Source organism: Heterodontus francisci, chromosome 36 (assembly GCF_036365525.1).
Source record: "Heterodontus francisci isolate sHetFra1 chromosome 36, sHetFra1.hap1, whole genome shotgun sequence".
NCBI classification, from domain to species: domain Eukaryota; kingdom Metazoa; phylum Chordata; class Chondrichthyes; order Heterodontiformes; family Heterodontidae; genus Heterodontus; species Heterodontus francisci.
Window position 1 is genome coordinate 15190130 of NC_090406.1, and position 21257 is coordinate 15211386.

A 21257-nucleotide genomic window follows, 5' to 3' on the forward strand; every position below is an offset into this window, starting at 1 on the left:
GAGAGCGAGCGAGAGACACAGAGAGAGCGAGCGAGAGACACAGAGAGAGCGAGCGAGAGACACAGAGAGAGCGAGCGAGAGACACAGAGAGAGCGAGCGAGAGACACAGAGAGAGCGAGCGAGAGACACAGAGAGAGCGAGCGAGAGACACAGAGAGAGCGAGCGAGAGACACAGAGAGAGCGAGCGAGAGACACAGAGAGAGCGAGCGAGAGACACAGAGAGAGCGAGCGAGAGACACAGAGAGAGCGAGCGAGAGACACAGAGAGAGCGAGCGAGAGACACAGAGAGAGCGAGCGAGAGACACAGAGAGAGCGAGCGAGAGACACAGAGAGAGCGAGCGAGAGACACAGAGAGAGCGAGCGAGAGACACAGAGAGAGCGAGCGAGAGACACAGAGAGAGCGAGCGAGAGACACAGAGAGAGCGAGCGAGAGACACAGAGAGAGCGAGCGAGAGACACAGAGAGAGCGAGCGAGAGACACAGAGAGAGCGAGCGAGAGACACAGAGAGAGCGAGCGAGAGACACAGAGAGAGCGAGCGAGAGACACAGAGAGAGCGAGCGAGAGACACAGAGAGAGCGAGCGAGAGACACAGAGAGAGCGAGCGAGAGACACAGAGAGAGCGAGCGAGAGACACAGAGAGAGCGAGCGAGAGACACAGAGAGAGCGAGCGAGAGACACAGAGAGAGCGAGCGAGAGACACAGAGAGAGCGAGCGAGAGACACAGAGAGAGCGAGCGAGAGACACAGAGAGAGCGAGCGAGAGACACAGAGAGAGCGAGCGAGAGACACAGAGAGAGCGAGCGAGAGACACAGAGAGAGCGAGCGAGAGACACAGAGAGAGCGAGCGAGAGACACAGAGAGAGCGAGCGAGAGACACAGAGAGAGCGAGCGAGAGACACAGAGAGAGCGAGCGAGAGACACAGAGAGAGCGAGCGAGAGACACAGAGAGAGCGAGCGAGAGACACAGAGAGAGCGAGCGAGAGACACAGAGAGAGCGAGCGAGAGACACAGAGAGAGCGAGCGAGAGACACAGAGAGAGCGAGCGAGAGACACAGAGAGAGCGAGCGAGAGACACAGAGAGAGCGAGCGAGAGACACAGAGAGAGCGAGCGAGAGACACAGAGAGAGCGAGCGAGAGACACAGAGAGAGCGAGCGAGAGACACAGAGAGAGCGAGCGAGAGACACAGAGAGAGCGAGCGAGAGACACAGAGAGAGCGAGCGAGAGACACAGAGAGAGCGAGCGAGAGACACAGAGAGAGCGAGCGAGAGACACAGAGAGAGCGAGCGAGAGACACAGAGAGAGCGAGCGAGAGACACAGAGAGAGCGAGCGAGAGACACAGAGAGAGCGAGCGAGAGACACAGAGAGAGCGAGCGAGAGACACAGAGAGAGCGAGCGAGAGACACAGAGAGAGCGAGCGAGAGACACAGAGAGAGCGAGCGAGAGACACAGAGAGAGCGAGCGAGAGACACAGAGAGAGCGAGCGAGAGACACAGAGAGAGCGAGCGAGAGACACAGAGAGAGCGAGCGAGAGACACAGAGAGAGCGAGCGAGAGACACAGAGAGAGCGAGCGAGAGACACAGAGAGAGCGAGCGAGAGACACAGAGAGAGCGAGCGAGAGACACAGAGAGAGCGAGCGAGAGACACAGAGAGAGCGAGCGAGAGACACAGAGAGAGCGAGCGAGAGACACAGAGAGAGCGAGCGAGAGACACAGAGAGAGCGAGCGAGAGACACAGAGAGAGCGAGCGAGAGACACAGAGAGAGCGAGCGAGAGACACAGAGAGAGCGAGCGAGAGACACAGAGAGAGCGAGCGAGAGACACAGAGAGAGCGAGCGAGAGACACAGAGAGAGCGAGCGAGAGACACAGAGAGAGCGAGCGAGAGACACAGAGAGAGCGAGCGAGAGACACAGAGAGAGCGAGCGAGAGACACAGAGAGAGCGAGCGAGAGACACAGAGAGAGCGAGCGAGAGACACAGAGAGAGCGAGCGAGAGACACAGAGAGAGCGAGCGAGAGACACAGAGAGAGCGAGCGAGAGACACAGAGAGAGCGAGCGAGAGACACAGAGAGAGCGAGCGAGAGACACAGAGAGAGCGAGCGAGAGACACAGAGAGAGCGAGCGAGAGACACAGAGAGAGCGAGCGAGAGACACAGAGAGAGCGAGCGAGAGACACAGAGAGAGCGAGCGAGAGACACAGAGAGAGCGAGCGAGAGACACAGAGAGAGCGAGCGAGAGACACAGAGAGAGCGAGCGAGAGACACAGAGAGAGCGAGCGAGAGACACAGAGAGAGCGAGCGAGAGACACAGAGAGAGCGAGCGAGAGACACAGAGAGAGCGAGCGAGAGACACAGAGAGAGCGAGCGAGAGACACAGAGAGAGCGAGCGAGAGACACAGAGAGAGCGAGCGAGAGACACAGAGAGAGCGAGCGAGAGACACAGAGAGAGCGAGCGAGAGACACAGAGAGAGCGAGCGAGAGACACAGAGAGAGCGAGCGAGAGACACAGAGAGAGCGAGCGAGAGACACAGAGAGAGCGAGCGAGAGACACAGAGAGAGCGAGCGAGAGACACAGAGAGAGCGAGCGAGAGACACAGAGAGAGCGAGCGAGAGACACAGAGAGAGCGAGCGAGAGACACAGAGAGAGCGAGCGAGAGACACAGAGAGAGCGAGCGAGAGACACAGAGAGAGCGAGCGAGAGACACAGAGAGAGCGAGCGAGAGACACAGAGAGAGCGAGCGAGAGACACAGAGAGAGCGAGCGAGAGACACAGAGAGAGCGAGCGAGAGACACAGAGAGAGCGAGCGAGAGACACAGAGAGAGCGAGCGAGAGACACAGAGAGAGCGAGCGAGAGACACAGAGAGAGCGAGCGAGAGACACAGAGAGAGCGAGCGAGAGACACAGAGAGAGCGAGCGAGAGACACAGAGAGAGCGAGCGAGAGACACAGAGAGAGCGAGCGAGAGACACAGAGAGAGCGAGCGAGAGACACAGAGAGAGCGAGCGAGAGACACAGAGAGAGCGAGCGAGAGACACAGAGAGAGCGAGCGAGAGACACAGAGAGAGCGAGCGAGAGACACAGAGAGAGCGAGCGAGAGACACAGAGAGAGCGAGCGAGAGACACAGAGAGAGCGAGCGAGAGACACAGAGAGAGCGAGCGAGAGACACAGAGAGAGCGAGCGAGAGACACAGAGAGAGCGAGCGAGAGACACAGAGAGAGCGAGCGAGAGACACAGAGAGAGCGAGCGAGAGACACAGAGAGAGCGAGCGAGAGACACAGAGAGAGCGAGCGAGAGACACAGAGAGAGCGAGCGAGAGACACAGAGAGAGCGAGCGAGAGACACAGAGAGAGCGAGCGAGAGACACAGAGAGAGCGAGCGAGAGACACAGAGAGAGCGAGCGAGAGACACAGAGAGAGCGAGCGAGAGACACAGAGAGAGCGAGCGAGAGACACAGAGAGAGCGAGCGAGAGACACAGAGAGAGCGAGCGAGAGACACAGAGAGAGCGAGCGAGAGACACAGAGAGAGCGAGCGAGAGACACAGAGAGAGCGAGCGAGAGACACAGAGAGAGCGAGCGAGAGACACAGAGAGAGCGAGCGAGAGACACAGAGAGAGCGAGCGAGAGACACAGAGAGAGCGAGCGAGAGACACAGAGAGAGCGAGCGAGAGACACAGAGAGAGCGAGCGAGAGACACAGAGAGAGCGAGCGAGAGACACAGAGAGAGCGAGCGAGAGACACAGAGAGAGCGAGCGAGAGACACAGAGAGAGCGAGCGAGAGACACAGAGAGAGCGAGCGAGAGACACAGAGAGAGCGAGCGAGAGACACAGAGAGAGCGAGCGAGAGACACAGAGAGAGCGAGCGAGAGACACAGAGAGAGCGAGCGAGAGACACAGAGAGAGCGAGCGAGAGACACAGAGAGAGCGAGCGAGAGACACAGAGAGAGCGAGCGAGAGACACAGAGAGAGCGAGCGAGAGACACAGAGAGAGCGAGCGAGAGACACAGAGAGAGCGAGCGAGAGACACAGAGAGAGCGAGCGAGAGACACAGAGAGAGCGAGCGAGAGACACAGAGAGAGCGAGCGAGAGACACAGAGAGAGCGAGCGAGAGACACAGAGAGAGCGAGCGAGAGACACAGAGAGAGCGAGCGAGAGACACAGAGAGAGCGAGCGAGAGACACAGAGAGAGCGAGCGAGAGACACAGAGAGAGCGAGCGAGAGACACAGAGAGAGCGAGCGAGAGACACAGAGAGAGCGAGCGAGAGACACAGAGAGAGCGAGCGAGAGACACAGAGAGAGCGAGCGAGAGACACAGAGAGAGCGAGCGAGAGACACAGAGAGAGCGAGCGAGAGACACAGAGAGAGCGAGCGAGAGACACAGAGAGAGCGAGCGAGAGACACAGAGAGAGCGAGCGAGAGACACAGAGAGAGCGAGCGAGAGACACAGAGAGAGCGAGCGAGAGACACAGAGAGAGCGAGCGAGAGACACAGAGAGAGCGAGCGAGAGACACAGAGAGAGCGAGCGAGAGACACAGAGAGAGCGAGCGAGAGACACAGAGAGAGCGAGCGAGAGACACAGAGAGAGCGAGCGAGAGACACAGAGAGAGCGAGCGAGAGACACAGAGAGAGCGAGCGAGAGACACAGAGAGAGCGAGCGAGAGACACAGAGAGAGCGAGCGAGAGACACAGAGAGAGCGAGCGAGAGACACAGAGAGAGCGAGCGAGAGACACAGAGAGAGCGAGCGAGAGACACAGAGAGAGCGAGCGAGAGACACAGAGAGAGCGAGCGAGAGACACAGAGAGAGCGAGCGAGAGACACAGAGAGAGCGAGCGAGAGACACAGAGAGAGCGAGCGAGAGACACAGAGAGAGCGAGCGAGAGACACAGAGAGAGCGAGCGAGAGACACAGAGAGAGCGAGCGAGAGACACAGAGAGAGCGAGCGAGAGACACAGAGAGAGCGAGCGAGAGACACAGAGAGAGCGAGCGAGAGACACAGAGAGAGCGAGCGAGAGACACAGAGAGAGCGAGCGAGAGACACAGAGAGAGCGAGCGAGAGACACAGAGAGAGCGAGCGAGAGACACAGAGAGAGCGAGCGAGAGACACAGAGAGAGCGAGCGAGAGACACAGAGAGAGCGAGCGAGAGACACAGAGAGAGCGAGCGAGAGACACAGAGAGAGCGAGCGAGAGACACAGAGAGAGCGAGCGAGAGACACAGAGAGAGCGAGCGAGAGACACAGAGAGAGCGAGCGAGAGACACAGAGAGAGCGAGCGAGAGACACAGAGAGAGCGAGCGAGAGACACAGAGAGAGCGAGCGAGAGACACAGAGAGAGCGAGCGAGAGACACAGAGAGAGCGAGCGAGAGACACAGAGAGAGCGAGCGAGAGACACAGAGAGAGCGAGAGAGAGACACAGAGAGAGCGAGAGAGAGACACAGAGAGAGCGAGAGAGAGACACACAGAGAGAGAGCGAGAGAGAGACACACAGAGAGAGAGCGAGAGAGAGACACACAGAGAGAGAGCGAGAGAGAGACACACAGAGAGAGAGCGAGAGAGAGACACACAGAGAGAGAGCGAGAGAGAGACACACAGAGAGAGAGCGAGAGAGAGACACACAGAGAGAGAGCGAGAGAGAGACACACAGAGAGAGAGCGAGAGAGAGACACACAGAGAGAGAGCGAGAGAGAGACACACACAGAGAGAGAGCGAGAGAGAGACACACACAGAGAGAGAGCGAGAGAGAGACACACACAGAGAGAGAGCGAGAGAGAGACACACACAGAGAGAGAGCGAGAGAGAGACACACACAGAGAGAGAGCGAGAGAGAGACACACACAGAGAGAGAGCGAGAGAGTGACACACACAGAGAGAGAGCGAGAGAGAGACACACACAGAGAGAGAGCGAGAGAGAGACACACACAGAGAGAGAGAGAGAGAGAGACACACACAGAGAGAGAGAGACACACACACAGAGAGAGAGCGAGAGAGACACAGAGAGAGCGAGAGAGACACAGAGAGAGCGAGAGAGACACAGAGAGAGCGAGAGAGACACACACAGAGAGAGAGCGAGAGAGAGACACAGAGAGAGAGCGAGAGAGAGACACACACAGAGAGAGAGCGAGAGAGAGACACACACAGAGAGAGAGCGAGAGAGAGACACACACAGAGAGAGAGCGAGAGAGAGACACACACAGAGAGAGAGAGAGAGACACACACAGAGAGAGAGAGAGAGACACACACAGAGAGAGAGAGAGAGACACACACAGAGAGAGAGAGAGACACACAGAGAGAGAGAGAGACACACAGAGAGAGAGAGAGACACACAGAGAGAGAGAGAGACACACAGAGAGAGAGCGAGAAAGAGACACAGAGAGAGCGAGAAAGAGACACAGAGAGAGCGAGAGAGACACACACAGAGAGAGAGCGAGAGAGACACAGAGAGAGAGAGCGAGAGAGAGACACACACAGAGAGAGAGCGAGAGAGAGACACACACAGAGAGAGAGCGAGAGAGAGACACACACAGAGAGAGAGCGAGAGAGAGACACACACAGAGAGAGAGAGAGAGACACACACAGAGAGAGAGAGAGAGACACACACAGAGAGAGAGAGAGACACACAGAGAGAGAGAGAGACACACAGAGAGAGAGAGAGACACACAGAGAGAGAGAGAGACACACAGAGAGAGAGAGAGACACACAGAGAGAGAGAGAGACACAGAGAGAGAGAGAGAGACACACAGAGAGAGAGAGAGACACACAGAGAGAGAGAGAGACACACAGAGAGAGAGAGAGAGAGAAGTAGATTGGGGTATATTCATTAAATGTATCACACTCCAGAGATCACAATGAATGAAGATTATTCCACAGGAAAATTTAGTAAACCGGCTGAATTATTATACAGTGGCACCGTTAAAAAGAAAAATCTAGATTTCTAGCCGCAAGATAGAAATTCCTGAATGGAATCTTTCTTAGTCTACAATCCACCCTGCCATTTGGAAACATTTACACGTGAGATGCGACATGTATGTAGTCAAACATAATATTTAAGACCGTTATAGCAAGTGAAATCGAAACAAAGTGCTGGAAATACTCAGCAGATCTGGCAGCATCTGCAGGATCATGGTGCCAGACCTGCTGAGTATTTCCAGCACTTTCTGTTCTTATGTCAGATTTCCAGCAGTATTTTGCTTTTATTTTGGTTATAGCAAGTGGGTCAGTTCAGAAGTGAAATGCAGCATGGCGACCATTTTTATCAGTGCAGTGGATGAAGTATGCCGAACCCCAACAAAATCAATTGAAACTAGAGAGCTTGGAGAAGTTATTATCTCAGATACAGAGCAATAGCATCCATGGACAGTCGTTCAAAAGCGTTATCATAAAAGCCTAGGCACCCCCTTTAAAAAAAAAAGGATAACTCTTCTGTTTTAAAGCAGTGGTACGCAAACTGTTTCGCTTGAAGGACCCCTTTTCAAATGAATTAGTAATCATGGACACCCCCACCCAATATAAATACACAACACGCATAACACCCAGGCAAACATGTATTTTAACACCCTTGTAGTCCTTAAATATATATTTCTTTTTATATTTATATTTAGAGATACAGCACTGAAACAGGCCCTTCGGCCCACCGAATCTGTGCCGACCATCAACCATCCATTTATACTAATCCTACACTACCACATCCCCACCTGTCCCTATATTCCCCTACCACCTACCAATACTAAGGTAAATTGGCCATTATAAATTGCCCCATCAACCTGCAAGTCTTTGGCTATGGGAGGAAACCGGAGCACCCGGCGAAAGCCCACGCTGACACAGGGAGAACTTGCAAACTCCACACAGGCAGTACCCAGAATTGAACCCGGGTCGCTGGAGCTGTGAGGCCAACCACTGCGCCACTGTGCCACCCACTCCCTCTCTTGAATAAGGCTGCACTCACCAGCCTTGGTAACTGTGGGCCCACCTGCCATCTCCCTGCTGCTTTCAGTGCTTCCCCAAGCAGAAACCGCCAGCCCACTTTGCACTGTACATGTGGTGGCCATACTCTGCTCCCACCTCCAGCCACCGCTCAGACCCCAATTTGCTCAACAGTGTTTTAAAACATAAGCTTTGACAACTGTATTGGCAGTGCACCCTTTTCAGCACCAACCTGGAACCCATCATTATTTCATTCAAATGCACCTGACTGGCACGGAACTGAGCCATAGATGATCCTGGGTTGAATCCCCTCCATCACTGACAAGTTAAGGAATCTCACACATGATTTCAATTGGCAGAGGGACGGAGGTGAAAAAAGCATAGGGAAGGGGAGGTTAGACAAAGGTCCAATTCCTCATCCCCATCCAGTGACCCCTGTTGGGGTCAGAGTGCATACAGATAAAGACAGCTGATCAAGATGGGCATAGCTCAATGCTCAATGTCTATATTCACATTTAAAGGACAGCTACTTGGGCGATGCACCAGAGGGCTGTAGCTTGAAATTAGGGGAAAATTAATGGAGTAAGATTCAGTTATAGTTTAAATAAATTAGGCTTCATTCACTAGTTTCAAATATTGTACTCGAGGTAAGTTCCCATCCCTGCCCATTGAGAAGCCATTAAATTAAAAATAAGAACTGCACTACCAGTAACTCAGTGCAGCAAGGCAACTACTTCACGTCATTGCTTTAAATCCAGTCAGTAGCTAGCCTTTAAACTTGCACAACAGGTCACAAGTTCCATCCATTTTCACTTGGATTGTCTAAGCAGAGAAAATGCACGCTATCTTCTCGCCTATATTAACTATACTTGACAATTATGTCATATAGAAGTCTTGCATTAAAAGACTAGAAGATACTTTGGTATACTCACCTGCCTTCCCAGTCACTGCTAAATCTACTGATCTACAAGTTGGCCTCATTCCTGGTCATCCCAAGAGCAAGAAAGCCAAGAAATACTTGCAGCCTTAAGTCAGTCATTCAATCAACACTGGTGCAGCTTAGGTATTTTAATATTGTTACACTGACACAGCTGTGTCTATTTAAAAGTAACCTAGATTTAGCAGGGATGAAATGGGTTCGGGAAACTAATTTAAGCTCTGGTGATAAGTCAGAAGTGACTGCATAGCAGACACAGCAATATGGACAGACAAATCCAATCCAAGTTTAGGCACAGATGACGTGAGACTGCCTGTTCCAAAGAAGGCCAAATTGCTTGATCAAAGCATTGTGAAGAGATGCACTTCTGAAACATCACTCCAATGTTGAGGAATCTTTCTATCCATCGCCAGTTCTAGACTGACCAATTAAAACATCGTGCTCAATACAACATCCATCCCATCCCCAGTCAAAACAAACAATCACAATACTCCCAGGTCTACAAACATACGAATTAGGAACTCGGCCCCTCTAGCCTGCTCCGCCATTCAATAGGTTCATGGCTGACCTGATTACTCCACATTCCCATCTACCCCCAATGACTTTCCACCCTCTTGCTTATCAAGAATCTATCTACCTCTGCCTTAAAAATATTCAAAGACTGCTTCCACTGCCCTTTGAGGAAGAGAGTTCCAAAGACTCACGGCCCTCTGAGAGAAAAAGTTTCTCCTCATCTCGGACTTAAATGGGCGACCCCTTATTTTTAAACAGTGACCCCTGGTTTTAGATTCTCCCACAAGGGGAAACATCCTTTCCAAACCCACCCTGTCAAGACCCCTCAGGATCTTACATGTTTCAATTAAGTCACCTTTTACTCTTCTGAACTCCAGCGGACACAAGCCTAGCCTGTCCAATCTTTGCTCATAAGATAGACTGGAATGGGCGGGCTATCAGTCCAGTAAACTTTCTTTGAACTGCTTCCAACGCATTTACATTCTTCCTTAAATAAGGAGACCAATACTGGACACAGTACTCCAGATGTGGTCTCCCCAATGCCCTATACAGCTGAAAAATAACCTTCCTATTTTCGTATTCAACTCCCCTTGTGATAAACGATAACATTCTATTAGCTTTCCTAATTATGTGCTGTACCTGCATGCTAACCTTGTGATTCATGCACTAGGACACCCAGATCCCTCTGCATCTCAGAGCTCCGCAATCTCTCACCATTTAGATAATATGCTTCTTTTTTATTCTTCCTGCCAAAGTGGACAATTTCAAATTTTTTTTCCACATTATACGCCATTTGCGATGAGTCTTTGCCCATTCACTTAACCTATCTATATCCCTTTGTAGCCTCTTTATATCCTCTTCACAACTTATTTCCTACCTATCTTTGTATCATCAGCAAATTTAGCAACCATACCTTCGGTACCTTCATCCAAGTCATTTAAATAATTTGTAAAAAGTTGAGGTCCGAGCACAGATCCCTGTAGCACACCACTCTTGCCAACCATAAAAATGACCCCTTTATGCCTACTCTGCTTCCTGTTAGCTAGCCAATCTTCTATCCATGCCAATGTTACCCCCTACACCATGAGCTTTTATTTTTTGCCATAACCTTTGACGTGGCACCTTATCAAATGCCTTCTGGAAATCGAAGTACAATACATCCCCTTCATCTACAGCACATGTAACTCCCTCAAAGAACTCCAATAAATTGGTTAAACATGATTTCCCTTTCACAAAACCATGTTGACTTTGCCTGATTACCTTGAATTTTTCTAAGTGCCCTGCTATAATGCCTTTAATAATAGCTTCTAACATTTGCCCTAAGACAGATGTTAAGCTAACTGGCCTGTAGTTTCCTGCTTTCTGTCCAACTCCCTTTTTGAATAAAGGAGTTGCATTCGTCTCTGCTACTCCAGCAACTGTTGAGAGGTGAGGGGAAGACGCACAGACTAAACCCTGTGGAAAAGACTTTACCAACTCTCTCCTTTCTTCACCCTTCCATCCAACCCCTCCCAAGTTATTTGTCAATCATCAGAAAGACACTAAGTGAAGAAATTGTTTGGTGGATGAGTTCCAAGTCTGGACACCAAGTTCTCTTAGCACACAATCAGCAATCTGAGATATATGCAAATTAATGGAAACATGGATCTATATTTTGCAAGGTGGCTCCTCAAGGCTCCAGGGCGTTCATTTTTTTTCCAATTCTTTTATGGGATGTGAGCATCACTGGCAAGGCCAGCATTTCTTGCCCATCCCTAATTGCCCTTGACAACTGAGTGGCGTGTGAAATCATTTAAGAGTCAACCACATTTCTGTGGGTCTGGAGTCACATGTAGGCAAGGCCAGGTAAGGATGGCAGATTTCCTTCCCTAAAAGGACATTAGTGAACCGCATGGGTTTTTACAACAATCGATGATAAGTTTTTTGTCTTTGTGTCATGACACTCCTGCTGCACCCGATTTTTGAAGCAGTGTATTCTGCAAACAGTCAAGCATATCCCCGATCAGTGAAGATAGTAATAGATAGGCCTTAGGCCTTGCCTTACGCAGCAGCTTGACTGCAAATCATTTTTGAAGCATGGTTGTGGAGGCAAACAAAGAAGACAATTTGTGCATTGCAAGATCCCACAAACAGACATGAGATAAATGGTCTAGGCAATCTGGCTTTGGCAGCAATGGCAGAGAGGACGATGGGGGAAAACAATGCTGGCCTGGACACCAGGATAACTTCCAGTTCTCGGAAATAATGCCACAGGATCTTTTATGTCTACCTGGACAGCCAAATGAGACTCCCGTTTAAATGTGTGATCTGAAAAGCAGAGCCTCCAAACAATGTCGCACCTTCTCTGTACTGAAATGTCAAGCCCAGAGTATGCACTCATTTCCTGGAATAGGGCTTAAGTCAATGACCTTCTGACTAAGAGATGGGAGTTCTACCATTGGGCCAAGCTGATATTATTCCACAACATAAAAAAATTCTGATGCCAACATTTTTTTTAATAAATTACTTCAGGCTCTTTCAGGGCAAGTCTAAGAACAGACAGGTTTTTATTAAAAAATGCACATAACATGCAAGATAAGGCCATTATATATACATACCTAAAGTGTGGCTACTGATCCTAATGGGCACTTACAAAACCAGATTCTGCCAAAAGGACTGAGGAGATTTACTCATCTCTTATCACTAAATGTAAGCCTGCTGCTAAGTGAGTGTAAATCTGACCCATTGAGCTCCAGATCACTGGGTTTACTGTATTGCTTTCTGAAAAAGAAATCTAATCAGCAGTCATTACAAAGAGTTACAGTAACTGGTTAACTACATGTAAATGAGACTTATCACTTTCGTGTCAACTGCTTCGTCTGCTAATCCAATAAAGGATCAGTTATGGTGCTGCCTCTGCAATATCAAATAGCAACCCTATTCTATTATTGCAATAATCCAATATTTCTATAGGAAAGTAGGGTGAGAGGAGGGAGGTTAATGAGGGAACTGGTCCCCCAATGGCCTAGGGTGTAAGCGAACCCTGTGGTGTGCTAATAAACTATGCAAAGCAGAAGGTCCCAGGTTCAATCCCAGGTCTATATAGCTATTTAGCTATCAGAAATTGGCACTTTGCCCCTGGGCTAGGGAGGGGAGATAGATTAAAAAGCAGCTAGTCTTCTCACTTTTGATTACTATCCAGCGACTCCTGCTGAAAAGTGCAGATGTAGACAGGACTGACTCAGCTATGATGTCCTCAACAGCTGTACAGAGTTGGTTAATGCCTGCTACGTGGACTCACATGATGAAAGGCTACTTATATGAGGCATGGCTGCCACCACGCAGCAGGGGTCAATGCCTCAGAATGGATTTGGGGTGGGTGGGGGTGGGTTGGTTGGTTGGGCCGAGGGTGGTAAAGAAAATAGGAGTAACATAAATATATAGAAATCAAAGAAAAAAAAAGTGTTTAACTTCTTAAAACTACACAGGGGAAAAATATTAGACTAGGAGATGGTAGTTTTTGAAAAGCTACGAGTTTGGAGAAATGGGACAGGGGAAAACCGGTCAGCAGTTAGAAGGCTGAAGACGTGAAAGGAAGAGTCTTCGGGACAGACGGGGTGGGGGTGGGGGGGAAAAAGGGCTGTGCGGTGGTGGTGGAAACTGAAGAGATTCCCTTTTAGCTCCAATGAGGTCATATGCTTGTAACTTGCACCAGGGGATTAAAAAAAAAAAAATTGGGAAAGGGAAAAAATAGTGGGCCAAATTACACAGCTATGACTGACAAGTTAGAGGAGGGCTGATATAGGTCTGCAAGCTTAGTGGAGAAGCAACAATCTGATCTGAGGAACTCTTGAAAATAGAGGGAGAAACAGCCTTATATTCATTCTAACACCGCAGTAAATCATAGGATTTATTCCAACTGTGCACAAGGAAATTGCTCGAGACTGACCACATTATTAAAACAGAAGCTTATCCAACTTTGTTTTCCTTTACATACACACACACACACACACACACACACACACAGCCAATTCACAAGTTTCATCCAAATATATTTACTCCACCCAGTTGGGCTGTTTACATAATAATGATTCCAGAGTAGGCAACCATTCACATAGGCATTTTTGCTTTTTGTGTACGCAGCATGCAAGACGTCTGGGTTGAGCAAGTTCATCCATCAGCGAATAGCCCAAGCACAACAAATGGTGCAGTGCACCTTTGGATGCATGACCTAGCTTAATTGCAGAACAGCTGCAAACAAGTTTGGGACAGACACCCAGCAACCTCGTCAGCGACTTCATTTCACCGAAGCCTTATTTTTTCACATTTTTAGTCAAGCTCGGTGCCTGGTCCAACAACTATGTAGTCTTATATAAAAAAGCAAAATACTGCGGATGCTGGAAATCTGAAATAAAAACAGGAAAGGCTGCAAATACTCAGCAGGTCTGGCAGCATCTGTGGAGAGAGAAGCAGAGTTAACGTTTCTGGTCAGTGACCCTTCTTCAGAACTAGATAGTTTTTGCTACCAAGGTGAAAAAGCCAAGGAATACTAGAACAAGTTTCAACACATTTGAGTTACTGTTGTGATTGCTTGGCAAATAAAAAGGTTATGTACCCAGTACACTGGTAGTAAGAAATATGACCACATGCCTGATACCAGCTCTAATGAGACTAATTCCAATGCTACCATTTCACACCTGATAAGGACTCAACTCCAGAGTGAATATGGCTGACTTGTAACTCGAGAACAATTCTCATTCTTGATTTCAAATCCTTCCATGGCTTTGCCCCTCCTTATCGCTGTAACCTCCTCCAGCCCTATAACCTTCAAAAATCTCTGTAATCCTCCAATTATACGCATCCCCGATTTTCATCACATCACCATTGGGTGGCTGTGCCTTGTGCTTTCCAAGCCCCAAGATCTGGAATTCCCTCCCTAAATTTCTCCTTCTTCAAGATGCTTCTTAAAGGCTGGCTCTTTGACCAAACTTCTGGGGATCTGTCCGAATATCTCTATGTGGCTCAGTGTCCAATTGTGTTTGACAATGCTACTATGAAGAGTCTCAGATGTTATACTGTGTTAATGTGCTGCATAAATAAAAGCTATTGTAGTTCATTGTTATCCATGTTGCTACATTTAGCTAACAAAAAATGCCAATTTTGAAAATTTCAACTGGCCCAGCATCCACAGTCTGTTAGGGAAACAAATTATGGATTTCCACCATCCTTTGTTTGAATAACTTGGCAGTATCCTCAAACTTTCCAACCTTCCTCCTCATCCCATGAAGGAAAGCCAACACACCATACAAGGATGAAGATATCCTCTCCAGCTATGGGTTTGATACTTTCTACCACTGGGCTTTACCTTGCCTCATGTCTGGGATATTCACCCTCCCCCCACTCCCCAATTATCATTCTATCATGCGACTACCAGGATGCTAGAAGGTGAACTAGATTTGTCTTAGTCTTTTTTACAATCTACCAATTCTTATGTACTGCTCTCACAATATAAACCAGAAACCTGGAGACCTCATATGGAACATGAATCATTTTGTTACCCAATTCACAGTTGGAGTATAAATATGTCCCAAAAAATACACATGAATGTAAATATGAAATATCATGTGGCATGGACTAAATGGACCGAGTGGCCTCTTTCTGTGCCATAAGTGACTCTTCACATTTAAGACTGAAAATACAGCTTAAAAATATTAAAAACACCATCTCGGAGCCAAAAGGGTCCTAAGTTTCACAAAAAGATTAATTCAGCTAAACATGGGTGGGGCAATGAAATTAGGAGTTTTTTTAAAAAAAAGTCAATGAGCTCTGATGATCTGAAGGAAGGGTGGAAGCAGATTCAATAGTAACTTACAAATAAAAAAAAATTGGATGCATAGTTGAAAATCAGAAATCTGCATGGCTGTGGGGGAAAAAAGCAGGGAAGAGATTAATTGGACAGCTCTTTAAAAGAGCTGGCACAGACAGGATGGGCTGAATGGCCTCCTGCAGTCATGTCTGAGTCTATGAACAAAGAAGGCCATTTTAAACATTTGGGCCCATTCAACCAGACAAATCTTACAGCCCCACGCCGACAATCTCAGTTAGAATGATCTTGGCTGGGACAAGGGGGAGTACTGCAAACGGGATGCTAGGTTAGAGAAGGGGAACACACAAGCAGGGCCCCTGCTCAGTAAACCCTGCTGAAAGTGCATCTATATGGAGGACACACAGTAAGGCAGTCAATGTCAATTTTTTTTTAAAACAGCAATATTCGCCATTGCCCAAATATAATGGGAGCCGACACAGCATTTAAGGAGTGGTGGTGAGACTCTTCTTGGTTCGATAGGAGGGAGAGAGAAAAAACACTCCCAATAACCACAAGACAAGTATGACAGTCAGACCTCCCGTATATCCTCAGCTAACAAGGGAATGCAAGGACGGGGTAAGTCACCACACAGACAACAGCCCTTGTGACAGGCACCCAGAATTGTCTGACCTCATCACCCCCAGATACCAATGTAAACAACTGACTAATTCGAGCAAGCCTTTCCTTTGCCCATTGCCCCACACGTGCAGGGCACATGCCCCCTCGGATTAAAAGTGAAAAGCGTTGTAAAACAGTGGGCGGGCTCGGCCTTTTTTCATTTAAAAGTCCCAAATTGATTTACCGTACGGTGTAAACAAATTAAAAGCTAATTCACTTTTTTTTATTCGGAATCCACTGCTTCTCTTTATTTGCGTGCCCAGCGCCTTTCTCTCTCTCTCTCGCTCACCCTCCCCGGTGACAACCCATCTCCATTTTCTCCAGTTGTTACTTGCGTGGAGTTTCTGAGTTCCCAGCAAAGCTAGGACAATGCAGCAACATACAAACAAAATGACCTTTTCAAAGGCGCTGTTTAAAAATAAAATACATAAACCCCACCATGGTGCTTTAGTATTTACATAGCAAACGAGGTTCACAATGCGCTGTTAGAGGCTCATACGCCGACCTAATTATCGATTAGCATTTCCCCCGTGTTGGTATCACTTTAACTTCATCGCAGGGAGGGAACGAGAGAGAAAAATAGGCCACAATATAACAAGACAGTCGCAATGTACGGAAGCGGCGACTCTGTATATCCTTCCATGCAGGAACAAGACCAAAGCACTTACCGACGAACGGTTGTGAGGAAACATTTTTCTTGTTGTTGCTGTTGGAGAAGGAATCTCTCCAGGTTGCTGTGATCTTTAGAAATTATGAAACACCCCAAATATATATATATATATATATATATAAAAACAGCCGCGATCAAACACAGTGTAATACAATGTTGTACATCCCCCAGATCCCTTTGTTCGAATGGGCTAATTCAAACAAGCACTTCTTCTCTGCCGGGATCAAATCATGTAGCCTTCAGGCGATGGTTCGCAATTGGCTCATAAATCTGTCAGTAACGTCGCATACTTTTTTTTTCTCTCCTCTCGGAATCCTGGCTGATGTGCAAGAAAGGCAGATTAATAAATCACACGCGATCCATGCAAACAAAAAAAAAAGAAAAGGGAGGAGGGGAGCGAGGGAGAAAACAGAAATGGTAAATAAATATTTTTATAAAAAAAAACCTAAGGCAGGACCTATCGAAGACTTTACACTGGCAGAGATCAGGACACGCGGTTTCCTGGAGTGAAATCCAATGTTTTCACCGCAACTAGTCAATTACCAGCGCCCCGCCGACCAATGGCAATGCCGCTCGCCCGACCCGACCCACGTGGGGGCCTCGCCACCCTCTGCCACCCATTGGCTACATTTGGGTTCCAACGTTTTGGCTACATTTTTGGCTTGTAACTTTTTTTTACATAAATATGTATTTATTTCATTTATCATTGAAGTTCCAAAGAAGTTCTCTTCCCCCCCTAAATAAATACAACGTTTATCGATATAAACAAATGGGAGAAAGGAAAGCCAAGTATAAATGCACCAACGTATTTCACTAAAAACAAGTAAAGTTGTTAAATTTGTTTTTACAAAAAGTAATCATTCGCTCATTTAGTGACCGCTGATCATTAAATGCTGATCGTTTCTCAGAGCAGGTTTGTACACCTTTGTCGAACTCACATGAACAGAAATAAAAACAGAAAATGCTGGAAATATTCAGCACATGAACAGAATCTCTGTAACCTTCCAACCTGGAGGAAAGAACCTGAGGTGAAACTAACCCAGGTGGAGCAATTTTTAAACTCGTTTTGCTTCTGATTACAACATCTGCAGGACCTGTAACAAATGTATATGGAATTCTGGCTAGAATATTCAATCTCCTCCCTTCCCACCCTCCACTTGTCCCCCCTCCTCGCTGCTGGAGTATGGATCATGTGCCATGCTCGACTCCCAGTGGATAAGGTAGCATTTGTTAAGAAACCATGCTCACATCCTGACTTTGTAATTTTCAACAGCACCTGTGTAATCCTTTGTGCTGTTAACGCTTGCAGCTTTGCTCATTGATTGCTGATATTTCTCAGCTAATTTAATAGCACTATGGCAGTCTGATCATAGAAGGATTTCATAAGAACTTGGGTTTATCCTTGCAAAAGGTCAATAATGCAAGTTTTGTTTTATATTCTGTACAATACAAAGGTGACAGTAAATAGGAGGAAAGATGTTGATTGCTCCTTTAATATCACTCTATGCATGTAACTAATATAGCATAATAAATCCATAATTTATTACATTGTTCAAAATTCAACTAAATTCATAAGAATAATTTAATACAATCCCACTGCTTTTTGCTGGAGAGATAAGTAACTTGAAACTTCAATTATGAATACAATAAATACATTTTTATTTATAGGGTAGGCGGTGGCGTAGTGGTATTATCACTGGATTGGTAACCCAGAGACCCAGGGTATTTCTCTGGGGACATGGGTTCGAATCTCACCACAGCAGAAGGTCGAATTTGAACTTAATAAAAAAAAATCTGGAATTAAAACTGGTCTATTGATGGCCATGAAACCATCATCAATTGTTGTAAAAACCCATCTGGTTCACTAATGTCCTTTAGGTTTACTAATGTCCTTTAGGGAAGGAAATCTGCTGTCCTTACCTGGTCTGGCCTACATGTGACTCCAGACCCACAGCAATGTGGTTAACTCTTACACGCCCTCTGAAATGGCCTAGCAAGCCACTCAGTTGTAACTAACCGCTACAAAGTCTATAAAAAGGAATGAAACCGGACGGACCACCCGGCATCAACCGAGGCACCAGAAACGACTACGGCAAACCCAGCCCTGTCGACCCTGCAAAGTCCTCCTTACTAACATCTGGGGGCTTGTGCCAAAGTTGGGAGAGCTGTCCCACAGACTAGTCAAGCAACAGCTTGACATAGTCATACTCACAGAATTATACCTTCCAGACAATGTCCCAGACACTGCCATCACCATCCCCGGGTACGTCCTGTCCCACCGGCAGGACAGACCCAGCAGAGGTGGTGGCACAGTGGTATACAGTAGGGAGGGAGTTGCCCTGGGAGTCCTCAACATCGACTCCGGACCTCATGAAGTCTCATGGCATCAGGTCAAATATGGGCAAGGTTCCTACTGATTACCACCTACTGCCCTCCCTCAGCTGATGATTCAGTACTCCTCCATGTTGAACAACACTTGGAGGAAGCACTGAGGGTGGCAAGGGCACAAAATGTACTCTGGGTGGAGGACTTCAATGTCCATCACCAAGAGTGGCTCGGTAGCACCACTATTGACCGAGCTGGCCGAGTCCTAAAGGACATAGCTGCTAGACTGGGTCTGCGGCAGGTGGTGGGGGAACCAACACGAGGGAACAACATACTCGACCTCGTCCTCACCAATCTGCCTGCCGCAGATGCATCTGTCCATGACAGTATTGGTAGGAGTGACCACCGCACAGTCCTTGTGGAGATGAAGTCCCGCCTTCACATTGACGATGCCGTCCATCGTGTTGTGTGGCACTATCACCGTGCTGAATGGGATAGATTTCGAACTGATCTAGCAATGCAAAACTGGGCATCCATGAGGCGCTGTGGGCCATCAGCAGCAGCAGAATTGTACTCAACCACAATCTGTAACCTCATGGCCCGGCATATCCCCCACTCTACCATTATCATCAAGCCAGGAGACCAATCCTGGTTCAATGAAGAGTGCAGGAGGGCATGCCAGGAGCAGCACCAGGCATACCTCAAAATGAGGTGTCAACCTGGTGAAGCTACAACCCAGGGCTACTTGCATGCCAAACTGCGTAAGCAGCATGTGATAGACAGAGCTAAGCGATCCCATAACTAACGGATCAGATCTAAGCTCTGCAGTCCTGCCACATCCAGCTGTGAATGGTGGTGGACAATTAAACAACTAACTGGAGGAGGTGGCTCCACAAATATCCCCATCCTCAATGATGGGGGAGCCCAGCACATCAGTGCGAAAGATAAGGCTGAAGCATTTGCAACAATCTTCAGCCTGAAGTGCCGAGTTGATGATCCATCTCGGCCTCCTCCTGAAGTCCCCAGCATCACAGATACCAAACTTCAGCCAATTCGATTCACTCCACGTGATATCAAGAAACGACTGAAGGCACTGGATACTGCAAAAGCTATGGGGCCTGACAACATTCTGGCAATAGTACTGAAGACCTGTGCTCCAGAACTTGCCCCACCCCTAGCCAAGCTGTTCCAGTACAACTACAACACTGGCATCTACCCTGCAATGTGGAAAATTGCCCAGGTATGTCCTGTACACAAAAAGCAGGATAAATCCAACCCGGCCAACTACCGCCCCATTAGCCTACTCTCAATCATCAGTGAAGTGATGGAAGGTGTCATCAACAGTGCCATCAAGCGGCACTTGCTTAGCAACAACCTGAGGTCAATGGGAATCAGGGAGAAAACCCTCCGCTGGCTGGAGTCATACCTAGCGCAAAGGAAGATGGTTGTGGTTGTTGGAGGTCAATCATCTGAGCTCCAGGACATCACTGCAGGAGTACCTCAGGGTAGTGTCCTAGGCCCAACCATCTTCAGCTGCTTCATCAATGACATTCCTTCAATCGTAAGGTCAGAAGTCGGGATGTTCGCTGATGATTGCACAATGTTCAGCACCATTCGCGACTCCTCAGATACTGAAGCAGTCCGTGTAGAAATGCAGCAAGACCTGGACAATATCCAGGCTTGGGCTGATAAGTGGCAAGTAACATTCGCGCCACACAAGTGCCAGGCAATGACAATCTCCAACAAGAGAGAATCTAACCATCTCCCCTTGACATTCAACGGCATTACCATCGCTGAATCCCTCACCATCAACATCCTAGGGGCTACCATTGACCAAAAACTGAACTGGAGTAGCCATATAAATACCGTGGCTACAAGAGCAGGTCAGAGGCTAGGAATCCTGAGGCGAGTAACTCACCTCCTGACTCCCCAAAGCCTGTCCACAAACTACAAGGCACAAGTCAGGAGTGTGATGGAATACTCTCCACTTGCCTGGATGGGTGCAGCTCCAACAACACTCAAGAAGCTCGACACCATCCAGGACAAAGCAGCCCGCTTGATTGGCACCCCATCTACAAACATTCACTCCCTCCACCACCGACGCACAATGGCAGCAGTGTGTACCATCTACAAGGTGCACTGCAGCAATGCACCAAGGCTCCTTAGACAGCATCTTCCAAACCCGCAACCTCTACCAACTAGAAGGACAAGGGCAGCAAATACATGGGAACACCACCATCTGCAAGTTCCCCTCCAAGTCACACACCATCCTGACTTGGAACTATATCGCCGTTCCTTCACTGTCGCTGGGTCAAAATCCTGGAACTCCCTTCCTAACAGCACTGTGGGTGTACCTACCCCACATGGACTGCAGCGGTTCAAGAAGGCAGCTCACCACCACCTTCTCAAGGGCAATTAGGGATGGGCAATAAAT

At 48.2% G+C, this 21257-nt stretch overlaps 1 protein-coding gene across 1 annotated transcript in view; it reads right to left on the bottom strand.

Annotated features, from left to right (window-relative positions):
- LOC137351606 (transducin-like enhancer protein 1) overlaps nt 1-17015 on the bottom strand; it is a 186189-nt gene extending 169174 nt beyond the window's left edge. Inside the window, exon 1 of the mRNA XM_068016207.1 lies at nt 16497-17015. Within this exon, the coding sequence (XP_067872308.1) occupies nt 16497-16520 (24 nt within the window). The 5' untranslated portion in view covers nt 16521-17015. The remainder of the gene's footprint in view (nt 1-16496) is intronic.
- Between the last annotated feature and the right edge of the window lie 4242 nt (nt 17016-21257).